General features: G+C 38.7%; 3 protein-coding genes across 5 annotated transcripts in view; 2 read left to right on the top strand and 1 right to left on the bottom strand.

The window, feature by feature from the left end:
• Nucleotides 1–3,503, top strand: part of LOC117638422 (kinesin-like protein KIN-7E) — a 10,444-nt gene extending 6,941 nt beyond the window's left edge. The window contains exon 15 of the mRNA XM_034373554.1: nt 2,603–3,503. Coding sequence (XP_034229445.1) covers nt 2,603–3,503 — 901 coding nt within the window. The remainder of the gene's footprint in view (nt 1–2,602) is intronic.
• A 4,286-nt stretch (nt 3,504–7,789) lies between these two features.
• On the bottom strand, nt 7,790–11,316 carry LOC117638421. The gene is made up of 8 exons (XM_034373553.1): nt 11,172–11,316; nt 10,822–10,888; nt 9,322–10,510; nt 8,541–8,600; nt 8,376–8,432; nt 8,224–8,280; nt 8,077–8,130; nt 7,790–7,994 (listed from the first exon to the last, which is right to left on the bottom strand). Exons 3-7 carry the CDS (start codon nt 10,491–10,493, stop codon nt 8,094–8,096), a joined length of 1,383 nt encoding a protein of 460 aa, XP_034229444.1. The 5' UTR covers nt 10,494–10,510; nt 10,822–10,888; nt 11,172–11,316; the 3' UTR covers nt 7,790–7,994; nt 8,077–8,093.
• An 8,363-nt stretch (nt 11,317–19,679) lies between these two features.
• On the top strand, nt 19,680–24,857 carry LOC117638059 (U3 small nucleolar ribonucleoprotein protein IMP4-like). Of its 3 annotated transcripts, XM_034373143.1 has the most exons (9): nt 19,680–19,917; nt 20,294–20,377; nt 20,755–20,864; nt 20,998–21,048; nt 22,373–22,516; nt 22,885–22,974; nt 23,454–23,560; nt 23,695–23,779; nt 24,627–24,857. In XM_034373143.1, the coding sequence occupies exons 1-9, from the start codon at nt 19,806–19,808 to the stop codon at nt 24,723–24,725; spliced, it is 882 nt and encodes a 293-aa protein (XP_034229034.1). In that variant the 5' UTR covers nt 19,680–19,805; the 3' UTR covers nt 24,726–24,857. The 3 variants fall into 3 exon arrangements, with proteins under 3 accessions (XP_034229034.1, XP_034229035.1, XP_034229036.1); XM_034373144.1 differs by lacking the exon at nt 20,998–21,048; XM_034373145.1 differs by lacking the exon at nt 22,373–22,516.
• Nucleotides 24,858–25,153: the final 296 nt, after the last annotated feature.

Below are 25,153 nucleotides of genomic sequence, written 5' to 3'. Positions count from 1 at the left end.
GATGACGACTGCACCGAGTTCGGATCCCCCGGCTCAGTCGGCATCTGCTGCCACTGCTCCAGCTTTGCTGGACCACGTGGTGGTTGGTCCCGGGGCGTCCCAGGCACCTGCGTCATCCGTCGCGCAGCCAGCTAGTGCTAGGCGGCGGCACCGGCCCACCGACACCATCGACACGACATCGACCGGCGGTACTGGTGCCTCGGGATCACAGCCAGGTATAACTACACTTTTGTATTGTTAATTTTATATTGAAATTTGACAATGTTGTTTATTTAACATTAATACCTTATTTCTTTGCAGCGAAGAAGAACACCCGAGGGCCGTGTCGTCAGCTGAAGACGGCGAAGGTCACCCGGGTGACCAACAGTCGTATCAGCATCTGATACGACGAGCGCCATCGTGCTGCACCGACGGCGGAGTTGCATAGCTCCTTGGCCCACAACATTGGCCACGTCGTGCGGACCCATTGCCCGATGCAATGGAAGTCTTGGAGGGTCATGCCTGACGAGATCAAGGTGGAGGTTCACGGCCAGTTGTCGGTATGTACCTTACATTTTCATTATTTTTCTTTAAAATTGTGTATATTTCTATTACTTAACGTATCTAATTAATTGATTGCAGGCGAACTATAACTTGGAGGATCTCGACGAAGAGTCGTTGACGTACGTCAACAGACTCTTCGCTGAGAGGTACAAGCAGTGGAAGAGCGACTTGCACCACCATTTTCAGGCCTTTGATGATCCGCAAGTCACTCTTCAGGAGGGTTGCCCGAAGGAGCTTGAGGGGCGGGAGGATAGTTGGGAGTGGCTCTGCGCTCATTTTCAAGCGCCCGAATTTGCGGTATTTTTTAATTATATTTGTTTAATTATTACTTATTACTTATTAATGTTTATTTTATTTTATTTATTTCATTATTATTTAATTTTTTATATTTTAACTAATACGTTTCATTTTTTGTATAACAGAATAAAGCCCAAGTGAATAAGGGTAATAGGAAGAAGAAGACCCTTCTCCACCATTTCGGCTCCAGACCCTTTTCGTATAGGATGGATGCACGGCGTCGGGTAATAATCACAAAATTTTTATTTCATTTTTAATGTCATTTTTATTAATTTATTTTTTTCATACTAATATTTTTCTTCTCTTGTTCAATTTAGGAGGGGTCCAAGTTCCCAGAGATCGACGTCTTTGGTGACGTTTATGTTCGACACGGGAATGAGTTGGCCGAGTCCCTTCATGTAAGTATTATTTAATTTTAATTCTTATGTTACGCATTCAATTTATATGCATGTTTTAATTTATATTTTATGTTATGTTCACAGACGACGATGGTGGAGAGGAGCCAGTTGGTTCTTCAGGAGTCCGCCTCCCGGCTTCCTCCCGAGACTCCGATCGAGTCTGTGGCTCCTCCACAGGATGCTGGATTTCAGATCTTGACGGAGACGTTGGATCAGACTCTCGGGAGGAGGCGGGGGACATATTGTCGAGGGATGGGGAATGCCCGGCGGAGGGAACCTAGACCTCGTTCATCGGCGCAGTCAAACAGTCAGGTGACTGCTTTGACAGCACAGGTGGCCGAGCTTCAGCGTCAGATGTCGGTGATTCTACAGTCCCTCGCACAGGGAGGCTTTCCAATCCCGCAGTTTCGTGCGTCGACCTCCCAGCCCGTCCACCCCGAGCATGCCCACCAGACCACTGCCCCGGTGGACGCCCAGACCAATGCCCCGGTGGACGCGCAGACCTCCGAGGCGCACACTGGCGACGACCCGGTTGATTTTGCATCATTATTTGATTAGTGTATTTATTTTCATTATAAACATTTATTTTATTTGTAAAACATTTATTTTATTTTATAACAAAATTTTGTTCTAATTTATTTTTATTGCAATTTCATTGTTTAATCAATAAAAAAAACCAATTTTATTTAAAATAAAAAATAAAAATGAAAATGAAAAAAAAATTGTAATATTATTTTTGCGCGACGGAATACATTTCGTCCCGCAAACCCATATGTAACAAAAAAAAAATTAAAAATCAACTTTGTAATGACGTTTTATTCTTGCGCGACGAAATAATACGTCTCGCTAATATGTTTTGCGCGACGATATGTTTCGTCGCGCAAACATTTTTCACAACGCCTGTGTTTTTCGTCACGCAAATAAATGGTCGACGAAAGCGTTTTCATCGCGCGAATAGTTCTGCGACGAACATATACGTCTCCTCAACAAGTTTTGCGCGACGAATTTTTTTTCGTCGCGCAAATATACGTGCGCCGAATACTTTATCATCGCGCAAATATTTCTGCGACGAAAAGTTGTTTCGTCTCCACACCGTTGGTGCAACGGTGGTTTACCCGTCACACAGATATGCGCGACGAAGGGTTGTACCTCGTCGCGCAAAGGCTTTCTTCATGATCTTCGCGACGGATTGTGCGCGACGAATTTGTTGTCGCGCTGAAGTTAGTGCGACTAGATGATACTTTGCGCGACGTTTTGTTGTTCGTCGCGCAAAGAGTAAAATGTAGTAGTGCCATTAATCCTACTTATGATACTTGGATTCAACAAGACCAATTGGTTTTATCCTGGATCAATGGTTCTCTTAGTTCTACGGTTCTCACCACCGTCACTCGTTTTACTTCTGCTCGTTCTACTTGGGTGGCTCTTGAAAAACGTTTCGCCTCTCCGAATCAAAATTGGATTTTGCAGCTTTGTAGTGAACTCTTCTGTGCTGCTCGTGGTGACTCCTCCATTGCTGATTACTTGGACAAGGTCAATGCTATTGTCGACAACCTCGCGTTATCTGGTTCTCCTCTTCCTGACTCCGATCTTCTTGCTGTCATTATGAATAATGTTGGGCCCTTATATGAGTCTACTGTTGCGTCTACTCAAGCCCGTGAAACCCCTATTACCTATGCTGATCTTGAGGCTCTCTTGCTCTCTGTTGAACAGTGCCATCTTGCGCTCCATGCTTCTGCTCGCGATGGTCCTGCCACTGTGATGATTGCTGCCCATGGTCGTGCTCTTTCTCATGGTCGCAGTCGTGGTAGTGGCAACTTTTCTTTCCGTGGCGGCCATTCTGGTGGTTCTGCTCTGTGGTATGGTTCTTCCTCTACTACTGGACATCCTGGGTTTCGTGGCTCTTCCTCCTCTCCTGGTTCTGGTCGTGCTTCTTCTTCTTCTCCTGGTGGCTCCTCTTCGCAGCCTAGTGTTTTGGGTCCTCCTCCTGCGGCTGCTTCTAGTTTTTCCTCACCTTCTGCTTCCTTTTCCGGTTCACGTATTTGGTGCCAAATTTGTGGACGTTATGGGCATTCTGCTTTAGATTGCTACAATCGTCTCAACTTTTTGTACGAAGGTCGGGTGCCTCCTCAACACCTTACTGCCATGACTGCTCAACAATCCTCTTCTCCTCGTCCTCCTGATTGGGTTGTGGATACTGGGGCCAACTCTCATATCACCAATGATTTGGGAAACTTGTCTCTTTCCCCGAGAATATCATGGCCATGATTTTGTTGATGGTGTGCTTGGTGGAACAGGTTTGCCTATCACCCATATTGGCTCCTCTAGTCTTCCTTTTAACAACTCTATTTTTTTCCCTTACTGATGATATCCTTCACTGCCCTACTGCTTCTTGTAATTTGTTGTCCGTTAATAAATTTTCTCGGGATAATAACTGTTTCTTTGCGTTTTATCCCAATCATTTTTTGGTACAGGATTTGCGGATGGGGAAGACTCTTTTTCAGGGCACGAGTAATCTTGGTCTCTACTCTCTTCCATCTAGCATGTCATTTCATGGTCGTATTGCATATCTTGATGTTCGTGTTGCTGGTCCTATTTGGCATTTGTGCCTTGGTCATTCTTCGTCTCCTATTTTAAAATTTTTATTGTCTAAAACTAAGTTGTCTGTTGATGGCACTAAGACTTTTGATAATTTTACTTGTCATTCTTGTCCTTTAGGAAAAAGTGTTAAGCTACCGTTTCAGTCTTCTTTGTCTGTTACGCATGCTCCTCTTGCACTCATTCACTCTGATGTATGGAGTTCGTCTAATAAATCAGTTTCTGGATTTCAATATTATGTTCTCTACTCATGGATATTCCCTATGCGCTTGAAATCTGAGGTTCTCTTTGTTTGTTAAATTTAAGGACACTTGTTGAGAATTTATTTTCTACTAAAATTAAAGCTCTTCAAACTAATGGGGGTGGTGAATATACTAGTCGTATTTTTCATAATTTTTTGGTTACTCATGGTATTGACCATCGGATTTCTTGTCCCCATTACCCTGAACAAAATGGTTTGGCAGAACAGAAACATCGTCATATTGTTGACACTGGGCTTACCTTGTTGGCCCATGCTTCCATGCCTCTTGCCTATTGGGCTGAGGCCATGCATACTACTATGTATTTAATTAATTGTCTTCCTTCTAAAGTTTTGGGTCTTCAGTCCCCATATCAAATTCTTTTTCATAAAGAACCTAACTTTGCTTTTCTTAAAATTTTTGGGTGTGCATGTTTTCCATATCTGCGGCCTTACAATACTAATAAACTTCACTTACGATCTGTTAAATGGGTCTTTCTAGGCTACTCATTAGATCATCAAGGTTATCGTTGTTTAAACTTGACCACTAATAGAGTCTTTTTATCATGCCATGTTATTTTTGATGAACATTGCTTCCCCTTTCAAGAGACCAAGGGCTTTCATGCCCCCATTTCTTCTTCCTCTTCTGCGGATTCTGTCCCACCTTTACAAGTGTTTGGGTCTCTTCCCAACCAGCAAGCTGCCTCGCAGCCCCATGGCCACCAAAATGTCACGCCCACTTCTCCCAACCCATACTCACCCTTGCTAACCCACATATCCACTAGCCCACACTCATCTTCAACCTTGCCCAATGCCACCAATCATCCTACAACCGTTGCCTCCCCAACAATCCAACATTCCCCACCTAGTTCTCTCCAAGTTTATCATCGCACCCCACATAGGACCGTCCTCACTTTTCCCTTTCCTGACCCTGAACCTGTTTTACCAAGTTTCTCAAGACACTCATCACCTTCGGCCACTTCTCGGATGTAACGATCCGGTCCTAAATAAATTAGTAAATACTAATTTATTCAGAGAAAATACCATTTTTGCCCCTAGAATATTTTATTAGGTTTAAAGTTGACTTCAGAATGCTTTCCTCCACGGCTATATAGATTATGAGGTTTATATGCGTCAGCCCACTGGGTTCATTGACCCCCAATTTCCTGACCATGTTTGTCATCTTAAGCATTCTCTCTATGGCCTCAAACAAGCCCCTCGGGCTTGGTTTAAATGTTTCTCCACTCATTTGGAAGATTTGGGCTTTACTGCTTCCACGGCAGACTCTTCTTTATTCATCTATCTTAATGGGTCCATTCGAATTTATTTGTTAATTTATGTTGATGACATTTTAATTATAGGCAATGACCCAGTCCACATCTCCACACTCATTCAAGACTTGAGTCGTCTCTTCTCCATGAAGGACCTCGGGCTTGTTCATTAATTTCTGGGTATGGAAATTCTTCGACTCCTGACGGGCTTTCTCTCACTCAATCCAAATATATAAAGGACTTGTTGACGTGCACAAAGATGCAGGACGCCAAACATATTTCATCTCATGTTGCCAGTGGACGTCGTCTTAGCCTCCATGATGGTGTTCCATTGGATGATCCTTCTGAGTACCGAAGTGTCGTTGGTGCCTTGCAATATCTCACTCTCGCACGTTCTGAACCACGTCTGCCAATTTATGCTCCAACCTACCTCTGCTCATTGGGTTGCTGTCAAACGTATTCTTCGCTATCTTAATGGTACTTCCACTCATGGCTTGTCCCTCTGGTGTGTCATTCAAGACTTGACCGGCCCGTCCAGACCTGATATCGTCCGCTTCATTATTTTATTTTGATCTTTTTGACTCCTAACGAGCTTTCACAGAGCAATCAATCAAGTATATAAAGGACTTGTACTTGAAAGATGTAGCCTCCAAAACATTGGAGTTCTAAAAGCCGGAGATGTTTCCGCCTTAGCTCCATGATGGTGCTCCATTGGATGACCCTTCCATACTGCTGCTGTGATTGTCTTGGTTTCGTTGCAATATCTCACTCTCACGCCCCGATTTGCCTTCCTTGTCCCGCCTAAACTTTGGTGTGCAACCAAGAGGCCTCTGCTCATTGGGACGCGATTCTTTGCTATCTTAGGGTACATCCACTCTGTCTGGCTTGTTCGTCCTGGTTCCCTGTCTTTAATGGCTTATTCTGATGCGGACTATGCCGGTGATCATGATGATCGTCGCTCCACGGGTGGCTACTGCTTGTATCTTGGGCCTAATTTAATTTCATGGAGTTCTAAAAAGCAAGGAGGTGTTTCTCGCTTCAGCACCGAAGCCGAGTACCGCCAACTTGCTTATACTGCTGCTGCGATTTCTTGGTTCCGTGCACTATTTCGTGATCTGCAGCTGTCTCTTTCCTATCCTAAACTTTGGTGTGACAACATTAGCGCCATCTCCTTGGCCTCCAAGCCTGTCTTCCATGAGCGTACTCGTCATGTTGAAGTCGATTATCATTATGTTAGTGAAAAGGTTGTGCGGCAGGAGCTTGACATTCGTTATCTTGCTACTCATGACCAAATTGCCGACATTTTTACAAAAGGGTTGTGTATTCTGCGTTTCCAGCTGCTGACCTCCAAGCTTCCAGTGCGTTCCTCCCCTGTCAGCTTGCGGGGGTGTATTCAATGACTATTGTCATCGGGACTCTATCTGTAATGCTGTATAAATCAATACAATATGCCCTCGTAATGTTTGAGGCTTTACCCCATACGTTCCAATTCTTTTACAACCCACTGCCAGTTTTATGCCATTTTCACTCAAACAAAATGTAAAAGCCATTAACATGCAGAACAAGCAAGGCAATAGAAAATAGATAAATATGGCAACCACCAAAATGGGCTTGCATAATCTCTTCTGTCCAACATTAAGGAAATGCAAAACTAAACAGAGCAGGAAAAAGAATTAACAAAATAATGCAATCTCTCAAAAAAAAGATTGCAAAAGAAAAGGGTACCTCAGAATTTCACTTGTGCTTACGATTCCTTCCCCAGAAGTTAAAGAAAAACTCAGATCCTGAAGACGAAGAAAATACATAATCAAAGAAAAAAACCACAATAATCTTGAACATAGTGATTAAAATAACAAAAGGAGGAGACGAGGAGACGAGCGCTGGCGTGTTTTCTTCGCGAAGTCTCTCTCTTTTCTTGGTTGTGAATTCTCAGCTCACGTTTGGCAAAAGGAATAAAAGTTCTCAGCTCACGTATAATTGTGTCAAACGCTGGTCGTAAATGGGTCAAATTTTATTTTATATTCTCCAAGTTAATTTTGGTACCTCTCCGTACGGTACCTTGTCCTAACATGCTTAATTAAACAACTAATTAAGGGTTTAGGGTTTAATTAAACAATTAAACAATTGTTTTTCAGTCAACATTAAACAATTGCTTAATAATTGGTTTTCTTTTTTACTTTTTTGGCTTATCCTCAAATAAAATGGCATCACATGCATATGGTTCTCCTTTGAGTCCTCAAGCAAAGCATCTTACCACTATTCCAAATAGTCGTATGGCTGGAATGGAGGAGGTGAATCATTCCCGGAGGTACGTGAGTTTATCTTTAAAACTCAAAGGAGATGGCGACGCCACCTGAGGCATCGCCATCATTTCTGAATCAAATCATTAACACTAACATAACATTAATCCAAAATCCATGATTCAAAGATAACCTTCATTAGCGAAACTTCAGACATCCATAGCAAAGTCCCCATTTTTCTTTTGTCATATTTTTGGGGTAATATAACTAAGTCCCAGCTTAACGAAGTCATACAATTAACTGAACATATAGGTGAAGTTCAAACTACAGTCTAAGCAAAACAAAAACAAGTTCAAACTTGCAGTTTACAAATTCCAAAAAGGATGCAGTGGCTTCAGGCCTCCAACTTCACCTTCACCAAACATAAGATTAAGAAAATTAGTAAAGCATAAATCCGAAGAAAATTTCAGGTAAAACATAACCATAAAATATACCTTGAATAGCAAAGTAATCAGCGAGTTTCCCCTGTCTGATTTGTTGGGAAGCAGCTGCAACAAGAAAAGTCATAATCAACAACTAATCAATGGGAAGGTAACAACTACCTGCTTCATACACTCTTCCAGCTTGCTATTCTTCATTACCTTCCACTTCTTTCATTGCCCTTCTCTTCTTCATTACTGTCGTCAGGTGCATTTACCCTGTAGATACAAAGTCAAACAATGAGATAAAATTACGTCAACATAAGATTCTACAAATATACTAATATGTCTTTCAAGTCACTCTTCTTCATTACCCTCTTCTTCTTTTACTATCACTCTCTTCTTCATTACCGCCATCTGGTGCAGTGACCCTGTTAATAGATACACAGTCAAACAATGAGATAAAATTAGCATCAACATAAGATTCTACAGATAAACTAATATATATGACTGACTTTCAAGTTACTTTTCTTCATTACCCTTCTCTTCTTCTTTTATCACCCTTCTCTTCTTCATTGCCCTCATCTGGTGCAACTACCCTGTCAATGAGTATAGCCAAATAATGAGTCACATAGCATTAAGTGTCATGCAATTTAGAACCTATACTATCCAAACTTATAAAAGCTCGGAAGCTTACGAGATTGGTTGAATGACTCATTATTCAAAGTTTTGATGCTCAGTTCAGCAATAGGAGCGAACATTTAACAAAGAATTTTGTTTCCTGTCATCCAAATAACCGAAACCACAGCTGCCACGCACCAAACAGCCCCGAAGAACTTTAGTCTTCTTTCATCCTCCAAAAAGGCTTAATATTTTCACAACGCAAAGAAAAACTGGTCCTTGGAATTACCCAACTCACATTAGCCAGTCTAAACAACTTAAAAAGGCTATTGGGCAGACAAAGCAAAAAAGAAGAGTTATGCATTTAGTTTGAAACTTCTTATCTCTAAAGAGAGTTGTGCTTGTTCAGCTTTTGTTTATGTTTTAAATTTAGCCATAGACAAACTAACCACACTTTAGTCTACTGTCAGTCGTCTCAAGCAGAGTATATAGGGACGTGTCGATGTGATTGCAAAGAGATAATTAATAGCATGCTGACTTCTCCATATATATATATATATATATATATATATATTACTTATAGTTTAAACTCTCTGGGTTGTGATCGGAAAGATGGCACGACACAACAAACAACACATGCAGCTAGATTGATAAACATAACAACTAATTAGCATATGCATATTAAGGGACGTTACTTACAATCCTGCTGTGCAATTCATCACCATGTAAGTGGAGTCATCTAGATTGCATATTCCACTTGACAGCAATTCAGCCTCTAATATATTACCACCATTAGGGGTGAGTATCTTGAACTTGCACCAATGAATTTGACAAGACTTTACATCGTTGTCGTAGATGATCATGCGATCCCATACCAAACCCAACTTGTGGTGGCCATTCTCGACTCCAACTTTAACCAACGACAGTGGAACCCACCATGGCTTGAATGGGTCTACAGGCTCATCCGTAGGGGCAAGGACATCTCCACTGTCATATGGACCCTCACTGGGAAGGACTGTCTCAAGGCCAGGGTCAAAATTTTCACGGCCTACCTCATTTTTCAAGCCCTCAAGTGGGCTGGACAACCATCTACGAGCACGAATATCAAACGCATAAACCCCTGGTCGAGCCTTAAAACCGAGGGATTCTGTATCCGATGATGGGTTTTGCGTTCCAAGGGAGAATAAAAGCGAGTCGTCAAAAAGTATCACCCCAGGGGACCATACACCCCAAAATCTGTGGCAAATGACTTCCCAGCGGTTGGATCTCAAATCTATGGAGTACATGGTGTTACAATGTAACATGGTGTTATAATCTAACTCGTTGACATAAACCAAAATATTACTCATAGTAACACCAAGCAGATTTACTCCTCCTCTCAGGCCTTCTTTTTTCGGCAACTTGGTGGAGTCGCCACTAGGATGATTCACACGGTAGAGGTTATCTCCCGAAGTAAAGATCCAGCCATCCTCTCGAGCAATAGCCCCGCCTTGTCTGTCGCTATTTACTCCGCCCCCAATATGCCAGATCGGCGTTGGAGTAGCATCCAAGTCAATGTACCTCAACCCGACCCTACCGACTTTATTTGTGTCCCCAATGGTACTGCCAATGAGGTACAAGCGGCGGTTCAGGGCAACAAGCCTGCTGAAGTCAATCCAGTCCAACCCTTCGCCCCCAAAACTCGGTAGATTGAGTTGTCGGACTCTGTCTCTTTCGCTCGCACGCAGCACTACAATGTTCCTCCCTTCGTTGTTGTTATCATTTTCTGCCGTCGCTGCCGTGGATTTCCTTTCAATAACGTACCAAAAAATCGTTTCATCTGCCCTAACCATCAGGTATATTGGGCTTTCAGTTTCGGTTGGCATCACCATTGTTCTCGCTAAAAAAACTACCAAGAAAAAGAAATTAGTCTTCTTGAATTACAAGAATATAACAGAGAAATGCAGGAAATTCATTTGCTTGCTTGCTTCATGTTTTGCTCAACCCACTGCCAGTTTTATGCCATTTTCACTCAAACAAACTATAAAAGCCATTAACATGCAGAACAAGCAAGGCAATAGAAAATAGATTAATATGGCAACCACCAAAATGGGCTTGCATAATCTTTTCTGTCCAACATAAAGGAAAAGCAAAACTAAACAGAGCAGGAAAAAGAATTAACAAAATAAATGCAAAAAAGATTGCAAAAGAAAAGGGTACCTCAGAATTTCACTTGTGCTCCTCTAAGTACGATTCCTTCCCCAAAAGTTAAAGAAAAACTCAGATCCTGAAGACCAAGAAAATACATAAGCGACCAAGAAAATACATAATCAAAGAAAAAAACCGCAATAATCTTGAACATAGTGATTAAAATAACAAAAGGTTCTAACTTTTCAAAGGATTAGCAAGATTTGCAAGTTTCTTACCAAAAACATAGTGAAACAATGAACTGAACAAGCCAAAAGGTCGAAATGCAGTGGTCTTCCAAAACCCAGAAGACCAAAAACAAAATTTCAGGGGTGAGGTATCATAGGGAACAGTCCTATCATCAATAGGAAAGGGAAGGTTACCTTATGGTGACAGAAGAAGAGACCCTCTTCAACTAGCAGGAAGAGATTTCCAGCCCAAGAAGGAGGAGACGAGGAGACGAGCGCTGGCGTGTTTTCTTCGTGAAGCCTCTCTCTCTTTTCTTGGTTGTGAATTCTCAGCTCACGTTTGGCAAAAGGAATAAAAGTTCTCAGCTCACGTATAATTGTGTCAAACGCTGGTCGTAAATGGGTCAAATTTTGTTTTATATTCTTCAAGTTAATTTTGGTACCTCTCCGTACGGTACCTTGTCCTAACATGCTTAATTAAAAAATTAATTAAGGGTTTAGGGTTTAATTAAACAATTAAACAATTGTTTTTTGGTCAACATTAAACAAATACTTAATAATTGGTTTTCCTTTTTACTTTTTTGGCTTATCCTCAAATAAAATGGCATCACATGCATATGGGGAAAAAAAAAATCCTCTTGCTGCTCTTTATTAAGGTCAATAAAAACTTTAATAATTTGGATATTTAAGATTAGTTTAATAGTCTTTCTCTTCACGTTATTAGGGGAAGGTTTTGTCCATATTATATGTCGTACTAATTTTTTACCATTTTTTCCTTTATATTCTTTTTTCTGTTTAATCTAATAAACTTGTATCGGTTTTTTATTTTTTATTTTTATCAAAAGAAGATTACATTGATAGTCTGTGAATCTCTAGTCGCTCTCTTTCTCTGTGAGTCTCAAAGGAAAACTCCATAGAAAGAGAGAGGAAGAAGTGTCACTGCCCCTCCTCCCCATCCTCTCTTCTTGTTTTTTCCTTTTGGGTTAGTGAATGAGTCTACTCGGGTGTTTTGATTAAGACGACTCTTGTGGTGATTTCTTTTGAGCCTTGCTTAGATTGAAGTTCCCCATCACCCCTTTAGGTTATGTCCTCAATCAAATCATTCTTTCAAATCCCACACTCTAACAATGCTCATGTTCTCTAAATTTGTTTCTACATAGTCTTTGATGAAATCACCGAATTGTTCTTTCACAGGGTTGTTTATTTCGTTAATTTGTTCGCTCTAATACACAGGTAGATTATTGGAAATTATATTTTCCCCATATATGTTACAGATGCAATGGTGGGTGTGGTCATGACGACGCTTCATCATGTGGTGGTGGTAGGGTTCATTTAGGCTCATGGGTTGCTTTAGGGTCATGTTGGGTTTGTGGGTTTTTTTTTGGGCTTATGGTTAATTGTGGTGATTGGGCTAGTAGTTTTAGTGAGAAATATAGTTTCGTTTTTAACATGTTAGTTCGTTGCCCTCTTGGAATTTGTACTTCAGATGTCATTTGATGTTTGTACTGTTGAAGTTTATCTAATGAAGTTTATATTTGATGATGATAATAATAAAAGATTACGTTGATATAAAAAAACAAAAACACAACACATTTAGAAAGAACCTCTCGGCCAACGGGATTTAGCCAAGTGGAAAAAGGCCTTGACTTGTAGACAAGAGGTCTTAGGTTTGAACCCCCATGACATTAGTTGTGCGTGTGTTAGAAACTCATTCCCCTCTAGTATAGACTATCTCTTGTACTTTAAATAAAATAAAATAAAATAAAATAAAAAACCCCTTACCCTTTCATATTTAGGGTTTAGGGTTCAGACAATCATCATCCATTCAGGCTTCAGACAATCATTATCCTAAATGGCAAGTATGGGATATGTCAGATGATGAATATTCAGTATCATCAGGTGTGGTTGATTCTCATTATCTGAATGGTGTCAGAAAGTTCAACAATCCTCATTTTGATGAAAGAGACAATGAGAGCAGTCCTGTGGAAACTGCAGGTGGAACTGCTGAATATACTGATGACTACTGCAAAGAAGTTCCCTGTATTGAGATGGAAGAGTCAAGCTGGGGCAAGAACTCTGGATCCCCTGCCTTAACTAGTGTTGGCAATTAAGGAACATCTGTTTGTACATTTGGGGATACAAGGGTAACTAATTGATCTTGTTTCCAGTTTTGAAAACCTTTATAAAAAGCAAGGCTTGGTTTTCATTCGACAATAACTTTCAACGAATAGAGTATTTCTTGAGTTTTCATATACACGAAAGAAAGTTGTCGTGCTTTATTTTCCAGAAGGATAAATCATCAAGAGTAAGATTATCTTGGTGATTTATCTTTGTATTCATATTGCATTCATTTGCATGTTCGATTGACTCATACGGTTGACGGCACAAAGACCGTTGTGACAGTTTTTATCCGGTAAGCTTGAATCGATCGTGACCAGTATTGCGTTCAACATAAAGAGTGTCGAAAGATCATCTCGTGAGAAATTGAGTTACGAAGAAGTTGGTACTGCTAAAATATGAATATGGTTTGAATACTTTGGGTTGAGTTTTATTCTTCTCCATAAGGAGGTATATATAGGAGTTTACATTAGGGTTTTACAAAGAATTAGATACAGTAAAGAATTAGGAAAGTATCTCCTAATTGTACAATGATTTATCACTTATATAAAAGTAGGGAAATAAATCCCTTAATTAATCAAGGAAGTAAATCTCCTTGATTAATTAGGAGAGTCACGTCAACACTCCTCCTCAAGTTGGGTGCATATATGTCACCAATGCCCAACTTGGTAAGTGAGTCATGAAATACTCTTCCACAAACAGCTTTGGTTAAGATATCTGCCAGTTGATCTTCTGATTTTATGAATGGTAGGCGGATGATCTTTTTCTCAATTTTTTCTTTGATAAAATGGCTATCCACCTCAACATGTTTGGTTCGATCTTGTTGAACTGAATTATGGGCAATATCGATAGCTGACTGATTGTCACAATGCAACTCCATTGGCTTTTCTGGCTTGAAGCCCAATTCTGTCAAGAGTCTTCTTATCCACAATAATTCACAAACTCCGTGAGCCATTCCTCGATACTCTGCTTTTGCACTAGACCGAGAAACCACATTTTGCTTTTTACTCCTCCAAGTGACCAGGTTACCTCCCACGAATGTAAAGTAACCAGAAGTAGAGAGTCTATCTATAATGGAACCAGCCCAATCAGCATCTGTATATCCAACAACTTCAAGATCTTCATTTTTTTAGAACAATAATGCTTTCCTAGGGGCTGACTTTAAGTATCTTAAGATCCGATCAACTGCATTCCTATGAGAGACACTGGGTGAATGCATAAAATGACTAACCACACTTACAACATATGCAATATCTGGTCTTGTGTGTGCCAGGTATATCAACCTTCCAACAAGGCGTTGGTACTGTTCCTTATTGGTTGGTTCTTGGTCCATGTCTTCACACAACTTGTGATTCATCTCAATGGGTGTGTCAACAGGTTTACATCCAAGCATTCCTGTTTCAGTGAGTAGATCCATTACATACTTCCTTTGAGACAGAAATATACCAGTTTTTGACCTTGCTACTTCGATTCCGAGAAAGTACTTCAGATCACCTAAATCCTTCATCTCAAATTCCTGAGACAAATAATTTTGCAACTTCTGTTGCTCTTCTGCGTCGTTTCCAGTTATGATTATGTCATCTACATAAACAATCAATGCAATAAGTTTTCCTTCATCACGCTTCAAGAATAATGTGTGATCTAAATTACTCTGTGTATATCCAATATTCTTCGTAGATTTAGTAAATCTGCCAAACCATGCCCTAGGAGATTGCTTTAACCCATATAATGACTTTCTGAGTTTGCAAACTTGATTTTTCTTGTCAAGAGTTGAATTACATCTTGGGGGTAAGTCCATATATACTTCTTCTTCCAAGTCTCCATGTAAGAATGCATTTTTGATATCAAACTGATGTAGTGGCCAATCGAGATTTGCTGTTAGAGACAATAGGACTCTAATAATGTTAATCTTGGCTATTGGGGCAAAGGTCTTCTCGTTGTCTATCCCATATCTTTGTGTGTACCCATTCGCCACCAATCTAGCTTTATATCTTTCAACGGATCCATCTGCTTTGAGTTTCACAGTATAAATCCACCTGCATCCTACTGTCTTCTTTCCATGAGGTAGGGGCACGAGTTCCCATGTGACATTCTTTTGGAGAGCTCGCATTTCTTCATTCATTGCTTCTTTTCATTTTGGGTCTTCTAGTGCTTTAGTTACACTGTTGGGGACAGATATGTCAACCAACTGCTTCACATAGTGGACACGTGACTCTGATAATCTGCTGAGAGATATATAATTATTGAAGGGGTATTTTCCTTTAGCTTTAAGATCTGCTTCATATTGTACTCAAGGTTTACCACGGTTCTTCCTTTCTAGAAGTTGATATGTAGGCTTTGTGCCTTCTGAAATCAAATCATCATGGGATATTTCATTAGTGTTATCAGTTTCAGGAAAAAAATGTTACCTGAATGACTTCACAGCAGGTACTGGAGCTTAAGCGGGCAAAATCTCGTAAAACGGTTCAATTTCCTTCTCCTGATTTTGACCGTGTGGAGACAACGAATTGTTTTCTTCTGGTGACCGGTCGCTGTCTACTGGCGACTGGTCATTTTGAAGCAAGTTCTCTGTAGTTGAAAAACTAAGAAGGGGCAACCGGTTGCTTTCCACTGGCGACCGGTCACCTTGATGCAGAGTGATGTCCTGGGGAAAAAAATCGAGTTGGTGGATTCTCGATTCTCTTCCTGGGCTGTTGAAAAGTATAAGTCATGTTCTTAAAACACAACATCTAAGGAGGTAAAGTCCTTCTAACTAGGAGGATGATAACACCGGTATCCTTTCTGATGAGGTGCATAGCCAATGAAAACACACTTTTCAGCTCGAGGATCCAATTTGCCTTGTTGGTGATCATGTAAGTGGACAAATACAACACAACCGAAAATTCAGGGTTCCAAGTTTGGGATGGGAGGTGTTTGGATATGGTGGTGAAGTGTTTGAAGTGGTGTTTGAAAATTTAGGATACTAGAGAGAATCCGATTGATAAGGTATGCTGCAAAGACGACGGCTTCGCCCCAAAAGGATCGTGGCATATTGGCACCAAAGATAGAGGCACAAACGACTTCCAATAAATGTCTATTCTTTCTTTCAGCCACCCCATTCTGTTGAGGAGTGTAAGGGCATGAGTGTTAATGTATGATGCCATGATCTTGTAAGAACTAGTTAAGATCATGGTTGAGAAATTCTCAGCCATTATCAGAACGAATAACCTGAATTCTGGCATGAAACTGAGTCTCCACTATTTGATAAAATTGTTGAAACCTTGAACTGACTTCCCATTTAGTTTTGAGAAGGGAAACCCAAGTCATGCGTGTGCAATTATCTATAAACGTGACAAACCATCGCGCCCCGCCGGACTGGCAATTTTAGCAGGTCCCCAAACATCAAAATGAACAAGAGAAAATGGAACCAAACTCTTATTTGAACTTAATGGGAACGAGACATGATGGCTCTTAGCCAATTCACACGTATCACACTGGAAGCTAGAAACATCAAGATTGGAAAATAATGATGGAAACAACTTTTAAGATAACAGAACGAGGCATGCCCAAGACGTTTATGTCATAACCAAATTTTGTCTCTCTCCCCCTCAGAACGAGTTCCACTAGTTGTGAAAGCTTGACCAACCTTGACCTCACTATCCGATGCCTAATCTAAGTAATAGAGTTTGCCCCACCGAGTACCACAACCAATCATCGTTCCTGTGAGGATGTCATGAAAAACACAATGATTTGGCCAAAATGTTACAGTACACCCCAAAGTAGTTGGGCAACATATAACAAATTATTGTTCAAAGATGGAATAAGTAATACAGAATCCAGATGTAGGGAAGTAAAGAGAGATAGAGAGTCCTCCCCAACCACAGGGGAGGGGGTACCATTAGCATTAGACACCACCAACGGAGTGCATGATTTGCGACTAATAAGTTGGCCAGATCAAATGTCATGTGATCTGTAGCACCCGAGTCGATAATTCATGCAGATTTTTTAGAGGACGTATGAAAAGTAGAACCTTTGGTGGTGGCGATAGAAGCATGAGTCCGGGTAGCCGAGTCAGCAGGATTGACCGCATGCTTCTGTGAGTCTGCAATAAGGGGGAGAATCGTAGGGGTTCTTGACATCGCAACGGAAGTAAGATATGATATGAGAATGTGAGGAATTGTGTTTGGAGGAATTTGATTTGAGGAGTTGGATGTATGAGTTTGATGTAGGAATTGGATTTGAGAGATATGTGTATAAGATTTGAGGATATGTGTTTAGGGATTTTGATAAGAGGATGTGAGGACTTTGGATTTGAGGGATTTGGATTTGAAGAGAAATATGAGGAATTTGATTTAGGGTTTTGGATTTGAATATGAGAAATTTGAGATAAGGGTTTAGAGACAACCTAGGATCGATTGCTCTAATACCATGCTAAAATATGAATATGGTTTGAATACTTTGGATTGAGTTTTATTCTTCTCCATAGGGAGGTATATATAGGAGTTTATATTAAGGTTTTACAAGGAATTAAATACAGTAAAGAATTAGGAAAGTATCTCCTAATTGTACAATGATTTATAAAAATAGGAAAATAAATCCCTTAATTAATCAAGGAAGTAAATCTCCTTGATTAATTAGGAGACTCACGTCAACAGGTACGTTGTCTAGGGTGTCTAGGACAAGTTTGTATCTTGTAATCATCGTTCTATAGTGGATTTGCCTTGGACTATCAGGTCCCGCAAATTTTACCCAGATGTGATAAAATAACTTATGTGTTTCTGTACAATAGAGGATTGATACATCGTATCAATCCCTTTAGCGTGTTTTTATATATTACTATATTACTCTTGACTACTCAAAACGCAGACTTTACATTTTTAGTGTTTTAAGCCATCCTATACGTATTTTCATCTTCTCCAGATAAATCCGAGAGAACCCCACCTAATGGATTTGAGACAAGCTTTCCTGGGAGACCAGAAGGTTTTGGGAGGAAGGTTCCTCTATTACATTATGATTCCAACAGAAGGTTGTCAAGAAATGATTCTCAATCTTCCCTTGGGAGTGCTGTGGATGAGCTAGGAGCACAGACCGCCGATAGTGTCCATACTTTTGTTGCAGCCTTGTAGGACTTAAGAAAATGGTCAAAAAGCTTGAGTATGACAAACAACTTGCCAATGGTAAGGTGAGAGTGCGTCTCTCCAAAAAGCAAACAAAAAGAATGCCATTTTATATCTAGGGTAAATTGCAAGAATGGTCCTCAAACTTGTATGTGGTGTACATTTTGGTCCCTAAATTAAATTATTAGTCCAAATGGTACATAAACTCTATGTTAATCGCCCATTTGATCCAACCATTACATTCTGTCAATATTGGTGTTAAATATGAAGGCAAATTGGTCATTTCGTACGTTAAAATAAAAAAATAATAAAAAATAAAATAAAAACTCAGTAATTGGAATATGGGAGAAGAAATCGAAGGGAGGGGGTTTGGGCCTCATGATTTTTTCCTCTCTTTTTCTTCAATTATTTTCTAATTTTGTATTTATTTTAACCCTATTTTATTTGTTAATTATGAAAAGTCGTATTTACCCCTAAAATTTGGTTACATTTGACAGAAAATGTAACGGTTGGATCAAATGAGCGATTAAAATAGAGTTTATGTACCATTTGGACTAATAATTTAATTTAGGGACCAAAATGTACACCGCATACAAGTTTGATGACCATTCTCGCAATTTACCCTTATATCTATCTTGCTTTCTGTAGAATTCATCTCTTATTTGAGCGATGGCTATCTTTTTTGAATGTGCTTGTTATAGTAATTAGAATGATTTTCTGAGAATGTGAAACATTATCCATCACTCTAATTCTCTTAATATTCACTTCTTTTTTTCTTTTTTTTAAATAGTTTTCACGTTAATAAAGTTGGGAAGAATTTGTGACTGCTGCATATTGCAACATTTTCATTTCCATGTTGGGGAGAATTTTGTTCTCGTCTCGCAAACAACAACCTACAAGAGGATCTTGTTGCACATCTTTGGGTGAAATGAGCACTAGAATGATGAGCAGCCTTGTGACATTAGCTAGTTTTTTGTGTTTGCAACTAATAATAATTGATAATACATTGTCATGTTCAAGTTTTCGTTTTGTTTTAAAAACAACGTTGGTGTTTGTAACAAATAATAATTGACAATACATTGTCATGTTCAAGTCTTTGTTTTGTTTTAAAAACAACTTTAAAATTAAGTTAAATAGAAAAAAAAAATGATAGTTTAAATGATAAAATTGAGGAAGGATAATATGTAAAATGATGAAGATGTTGTGAGAAAACGAAGATATTTATAAATATAACAAAATTTAGGGTTTTTAAATAAAAGAAATCATTTTTTCTTATTTAAAAATTTAAAATTTAAAATTTAAAAAAACTGGCCGACGTCACCTAACGGTTAGGAAGGCAGAAGTTAATTATAAAAAAAATGTATAAATATATATATATATATATATAACTTTAAATAAATAAATAGAAAAACCACCGGTTCACAGCCCCGAGTTTTTTTTCCAATATATACATATATATATATATATATTATTCTTTTTGTTCATTTTTACATGGGGCAATCGAAAAACAATTATTTTGTACCTAGGAAGGCAGAAGTTGTAGCCGCCTTCGCTCTATTGTCTCCCTCTTGCCCCTGGACATCACCATTCCTGAGCAGTGAGTGAGAGAGAGAGTATGAAGAGAAAAAATACTAGATTGATGAAAGAATATTTGTACAGAAAGAGCTTAGAAGGCAAAGAACGCCTTCTCTACGAGAACAAGCGCAAGATTAGAGAAGCTCTGCAAGGTTACCCTTTTATCTTTGATTTTGTTTTAGGGTTAGTTGATTTTCTATTTAATCTTATTAAGATTTCAGAGGGATGGAGCCTTAGATCAAGCAACATCAATATTGTACCCAATTTAACTTTATATTGTCCCAATTTAACAGGACGAAACTATTTATTACATGAGACTTTCTATTTTGTTAAGCTTCTGGTGTTAGCCTCGTGTATGCTTCAACAACCTTGGCCCACCACTAAGAACAATATTGTCCAGTTTAGTAAATTCTTGATTTTATTAGGAGTGAAACTATTTACTATGCGAGACTTTCTATTTTGTTAAGTTTTCGATGTAGGACTCATGTATTTTTCAACAAATTTGGTACACCTTTTGTTTTCTTGCAGAGGGAAAACCGATTCCCACTGAGCTTCGGAATGAAGAGGCGGAGCTTCGTCGAGAAATTGATCTCGAAGATGAGAACACTGCTGGTATATGAGTATATAGAAATTCTTTTTTCTCTTCTCTGGTTGTTTAGACCGCCAATGTATTTTTCTTGATGGTTCTGTTGGTTTTTAAAGAAGGAAAAAGGAAAACTGTGAGAAGAATGAATGGTTAAAGTTTATTTGATTTTCACATTATAGGTAAGGAAGTTGAAATTAAGAAATGAGGCTTAACAGGCTAGATAGATATGGGTCTTTTTGAGGACATTCAGTAAAAATTTGCATGTACATTCAGTAAAAATTATAGATGTCTATAATTTAAAACAAATACTCAAAAAACTCTTGATACCCAACCGTCCTGTAATTTGTAGTTTTACATTTTATCATGTGGTCAATTCTTCTCTGTTTTCATTTTTGAATCCTAGTCCCAAGGACACATATCGACGATGAATATGCAAAAGCAGCAGAAAGAGATCCCAAGATTTTGATAACTACTTCCCGGAATCCAAGTGCTCCGCTAGTACAATTTGCAAAGGTTGGCCTAGCCTCTTTCAATTTCTCTTGTTCATCTAGTTGCACTTTTGGTGTTCAATTTGTTGGTTCATATTATTTGCTGCAAATTTTTGTTTTGATTAGTGCTATTGTGGTTCACGTAACACTTGTTGTAGGAACTGAAACTTGTTTTTCCTAATGCACAACAAATGAACCGTGGTGGTCAGGTTGGTGAACTTTTTCGCCCAGACTTGTTCGGCTTATTTTCCTTTTCTTCCCTGTTTGTTTTTACATAAATCATCAGTTTCTTGATATGCGTTTTCCAAGTTTTGCTTTTGTTGCTTTTTCATGGATATCAAATATATGCCCAGTGTGTGATAACAAAATTTATACTTGGAAAAATCGTACACCTCATGCGGTTTAGTCTGAAAATTAGGACTTAGGTACGTTGGACGTTTTGGTGCTAGGAGTGTTTGTGAGATTGGGCAGGGATGTTTGGCTCCTCAACCCTGATCTGTTGAATCTTTTATATGACTGCAATAGTGAATTTCATAGTTCTATTTTTGATATGGACATTTAGTCTTTTGAAAATAATTTGTTCACCATTTTAAATATGTTGTAGGGAACTGACTAGCTCTTAGTCTACTGGTGTTTCTCTTCCTAATGTCTCCCTGATTTATAAAAAAAAAAGTTAATTTTCAAGACAACACGACACCGGTAACAGAAATTAAGCATACTCTGAAGTTAATCAATTAGAATGAATTATTATTTGCTTGACAAGAACTCATAACTGGCAGACCTGCTAACAAAAAAATCCATGTACCTTGTAAAGCTTAGGACTTTTTAATTTTTTTAATTTTATTGACTTTTAGCACCAAGAAAAAATAGATTTTTTGGAAGAGTCTATTGGTTATATGCTCAGGACAGAAATAAGATAAACAAAAAGTTGTGAAAAAATCAACCTAATCGTTGCACTAGTAGTAAAGTGGTTGTACAGGTTGTGTTTCTAAGTCCATAAAAGAATCCTAGACCCCAAAGCTCTGTCATTTCAACTTTTCCATAGGCACCAGAAAATAGAAAAGTTCCTGGAATTGCTTATTTGCAAATATTTTTTGTCCATGGTGCTGTTTCATTTCTGTTATGTGTCATGTGCTTAACCATGCACTACTCACATTAAGTCATTGGCACTAGGGCTGGCATTTTCTACCGAGATACTGCAAAACTGCAATTTCACCTCAACCAAACCGTAATGTTGCGAAATACCAACCACATATGTGCCTTTGATTTTCAGTTCAGTTTGTTCAGTCTTTTACTGTTCACCATTTGTTTGGTGTTGCGAGTATGTCTAGATTGACCCCTACATTTAAGAACATGGTGAATATCTTTTTTCCAGGCAAATGACTGCTTCAATTTTTTCTGATGTTATTCTATTTATGTTAGATGTTAGAATTCTTTCTTGACAGCTTATCACATTTGAGGATATACCTGCCATGGTTCTGATCCTTTGGTCTATTTTCCATTGTTTAAGTGTTTTTCTCCCAAACCCTGCAGGTTATTTCTGAAATTATTGAAACTTGCCGTGCACATGATTTTACAGATGTTGTTTTGGTTCATGAAAATCGTGGCGTACCTGATGGTTTGTTTATAATCCACCTTCCTTTTGGTCCAACGGCTTTTTTTGAACTGCGCAATGTGGTAAGTAGTGTAATGATCCATGTTAATGTAAAATAAATATTTGATATTAAAACTGACGTTTGACTGCAGAAAAAGAATCCAGACAACAGCAATTTTCTAGGGGTCTTCAGCAGAAAAAACATAAGTGAAAGAAGAATGATGGTCTTTTTTCAGTATAAAAGCATTAGCTTCCCAGAGCAAAGGAACATAATAGGAAGAGCTGATAATGACAATTGAAATATGCCAATCATGATGAACATTGAAAATTAAACCAATTTAATTAATTAGATTTATTATCTTGATCATTTTTTGACCTTGTTGCTTTTTGACTGTATCTGTGCTTGAACTTAATAGTTTGGGAATTTTGCTAAAAATATTCTACTTAATAGGTTACAAGACATGACATCAAGGACAAGAAAGCTATGGGAACCATGCCGCAGGTTTATCCACATGTGATTCTTGACAATTTCACGACTAAGGTACTATCGTCTTGATTGCTCACATTACCCAATATATTTGAGAAGAAAGATAAGACCCCATGGATTAATAGCATTGTTCACAGATTATAATTGTTCTGCAAATCAATGACCAGTACTGTTTTCATGAATTTACTACTGACTATGAAATTTCGAGGACTCTCACCCTTTGAAGCGCCATTTTGTCCTCTGCTGGTTTTTTTTGGTGTATTAATAAACTATCCTGATGGCTTATTAAAAAACCTATCCTGATGGTATTGTGATTGGATGTGGCGCATTATTCATCTCTATCACTCGCTTTCCCCCTTATTACTGTTCTTACTTTTTCTAAATTCTCCTCTCTTTTGGGTTTGAATATGTGGTTCTGCTACACCTTCATCTTATGTATAAATACATCACTCCTATTTTTGAGTTGGCCTTCTTAGTTACCACCCTATCAACATTATATTATATTATCTTTTTACTTCTTGATGTGTTGATAGTTGGGTGAGAGGACAGCAAATATTTTGAAGCATCTCTTTCCAGTGCCAAAGCCAGATACAAAGCGCATAATCACTTTCGCCAATCAGTCAGACTATATTTCATTCAGGTTTGTTGTCTCATTTGTGCTTTTCTTTTCCCGCTGTGTGATTTAGTAAGTGAGTTTTCTTATTTGCGATTCTATTCCTCGCTAAATGTGTAAGTTTTGCTTTGCTTTTCCGTTGACAAACTGAGAACCTACAGGCATCATACTTATGAGAAGCATGGAGGTCCTAAATCCATTGTTCTGGAGGAGATTGGTCCTCGGTTTGAAATGAGGCTTTTCAAGGTTAGCGCTTTACCTATATGGTCAAGGATTTGTGCTTCTTGCATTGATATCACACTTGCTCTCGTATTTTCAGTTTAATTTACTGTTTTGTATATTTTTCTTTGTTTAGTCTTTTTGCCTTCATGTCATTTCACCTTTTGTATTGTTTCAAACTGCACCCAAAAGTACTTCAATATGTCTGGTTATGAGGTTACAGGCATTCGCTGTGGTAGGTTTGCCCATTGAAGTGTCCTGCCTTGAACATTTTAGCCTTTCTTCCCTATGGCCCAACCCTTTCTCCTGAAAAAATGGTTGGGAAAGGGTAGGTACTATTCTCCAAGACCAAGAATAGTTTAAACATAGCCTTAAACTGGAAAATATTGATGTACCTTCCCATAAATGGCCATCATGGACAGATGAATGGAGTGTGATTCTTTTTCTTCAAGTTGAAGTTAAAATGAAAATGGTTATACATGACTCGAGTAGACTGTAATATTTCTTGTATTTTACTTGGTTGGCTATCTCCTTATTCACTGTCCAAATATTGGGTTCTAGCCATATATACATACATACGTTGATACATGGCATCCGCACGATAATAATGTTTGGATATCCGCATGGGAAAATTTAAATATTATATATATATTTAATTGTCTCCAAGAGCAGTTACTAATCACACATAAGGTTTAAACTGGAAAATAATTATGATTTCAATGGCCGTCTTTTATTCCAGTTCAAGTTAAATGTTTAAAGTGGCCATAATGGTTACGGTTGAACCTCGAGGTTTCTATGACTCTAGTACATTATTTAATTAATATTTCATTGTATTGTTTTGCTTGCTTATTTTTTTCTCTCTCTGGTGTTGCAGATAAAGTTGGGAACACTGGATCAGACTGAATCCCAGGATGAATGGGTCTTCAAGCCATACATGAACACAGCGAAGAAACAGAAGTTTATAGGGATTTGATGTGACTCGATAAACTTTTTGGTGTCGTCATAATACTGTCATGTGGTGTTACTGATTCATGTAAAAACACGTAATTTTGCTTTTATTAATACAATATTGTCTATTCATATTATAATATGTGAATTTGTCACATGACGTCAAACGTGTAAAAAACTGAGTTATTCTATCGTGGAGAAATGCTGACCCAACTACTAACTAACATTGCATCACTTTTTGTTTGGTATAAACATAATTGATCTTCTCCTTTTGCTAAAACCAACAAGTTTGCACGCCGTTTCTTGTTAATCTTCCATACCTATCAGCAGAATTTTCACCTCAATCCAACAATTTCGCGTATTTTCACTTGCTCGTTAAAAGTGGCATAGGATTCTGAGTAGTCCTTGGAAACCAAGCATCTGCTGACTGACTAACTTAGCAGGCGATCCATT

Source organism: Prunus dulcis, chromosome 8 (assembly GCF_902201215.1).
Source record: "Prunus dulcis chromosome 8, ALMONDv2, whole genome shotgun sequence".
Lineage (NCBI taxonomy): Eukaryota > Viridiplantae > Streptophyta > Magnoliopsida > Rosales > Rosaceae > Prunus > Prunus dulcis.
This window is presented reverse-complemented; position numbering and strand designations above follow the sequence as displayed.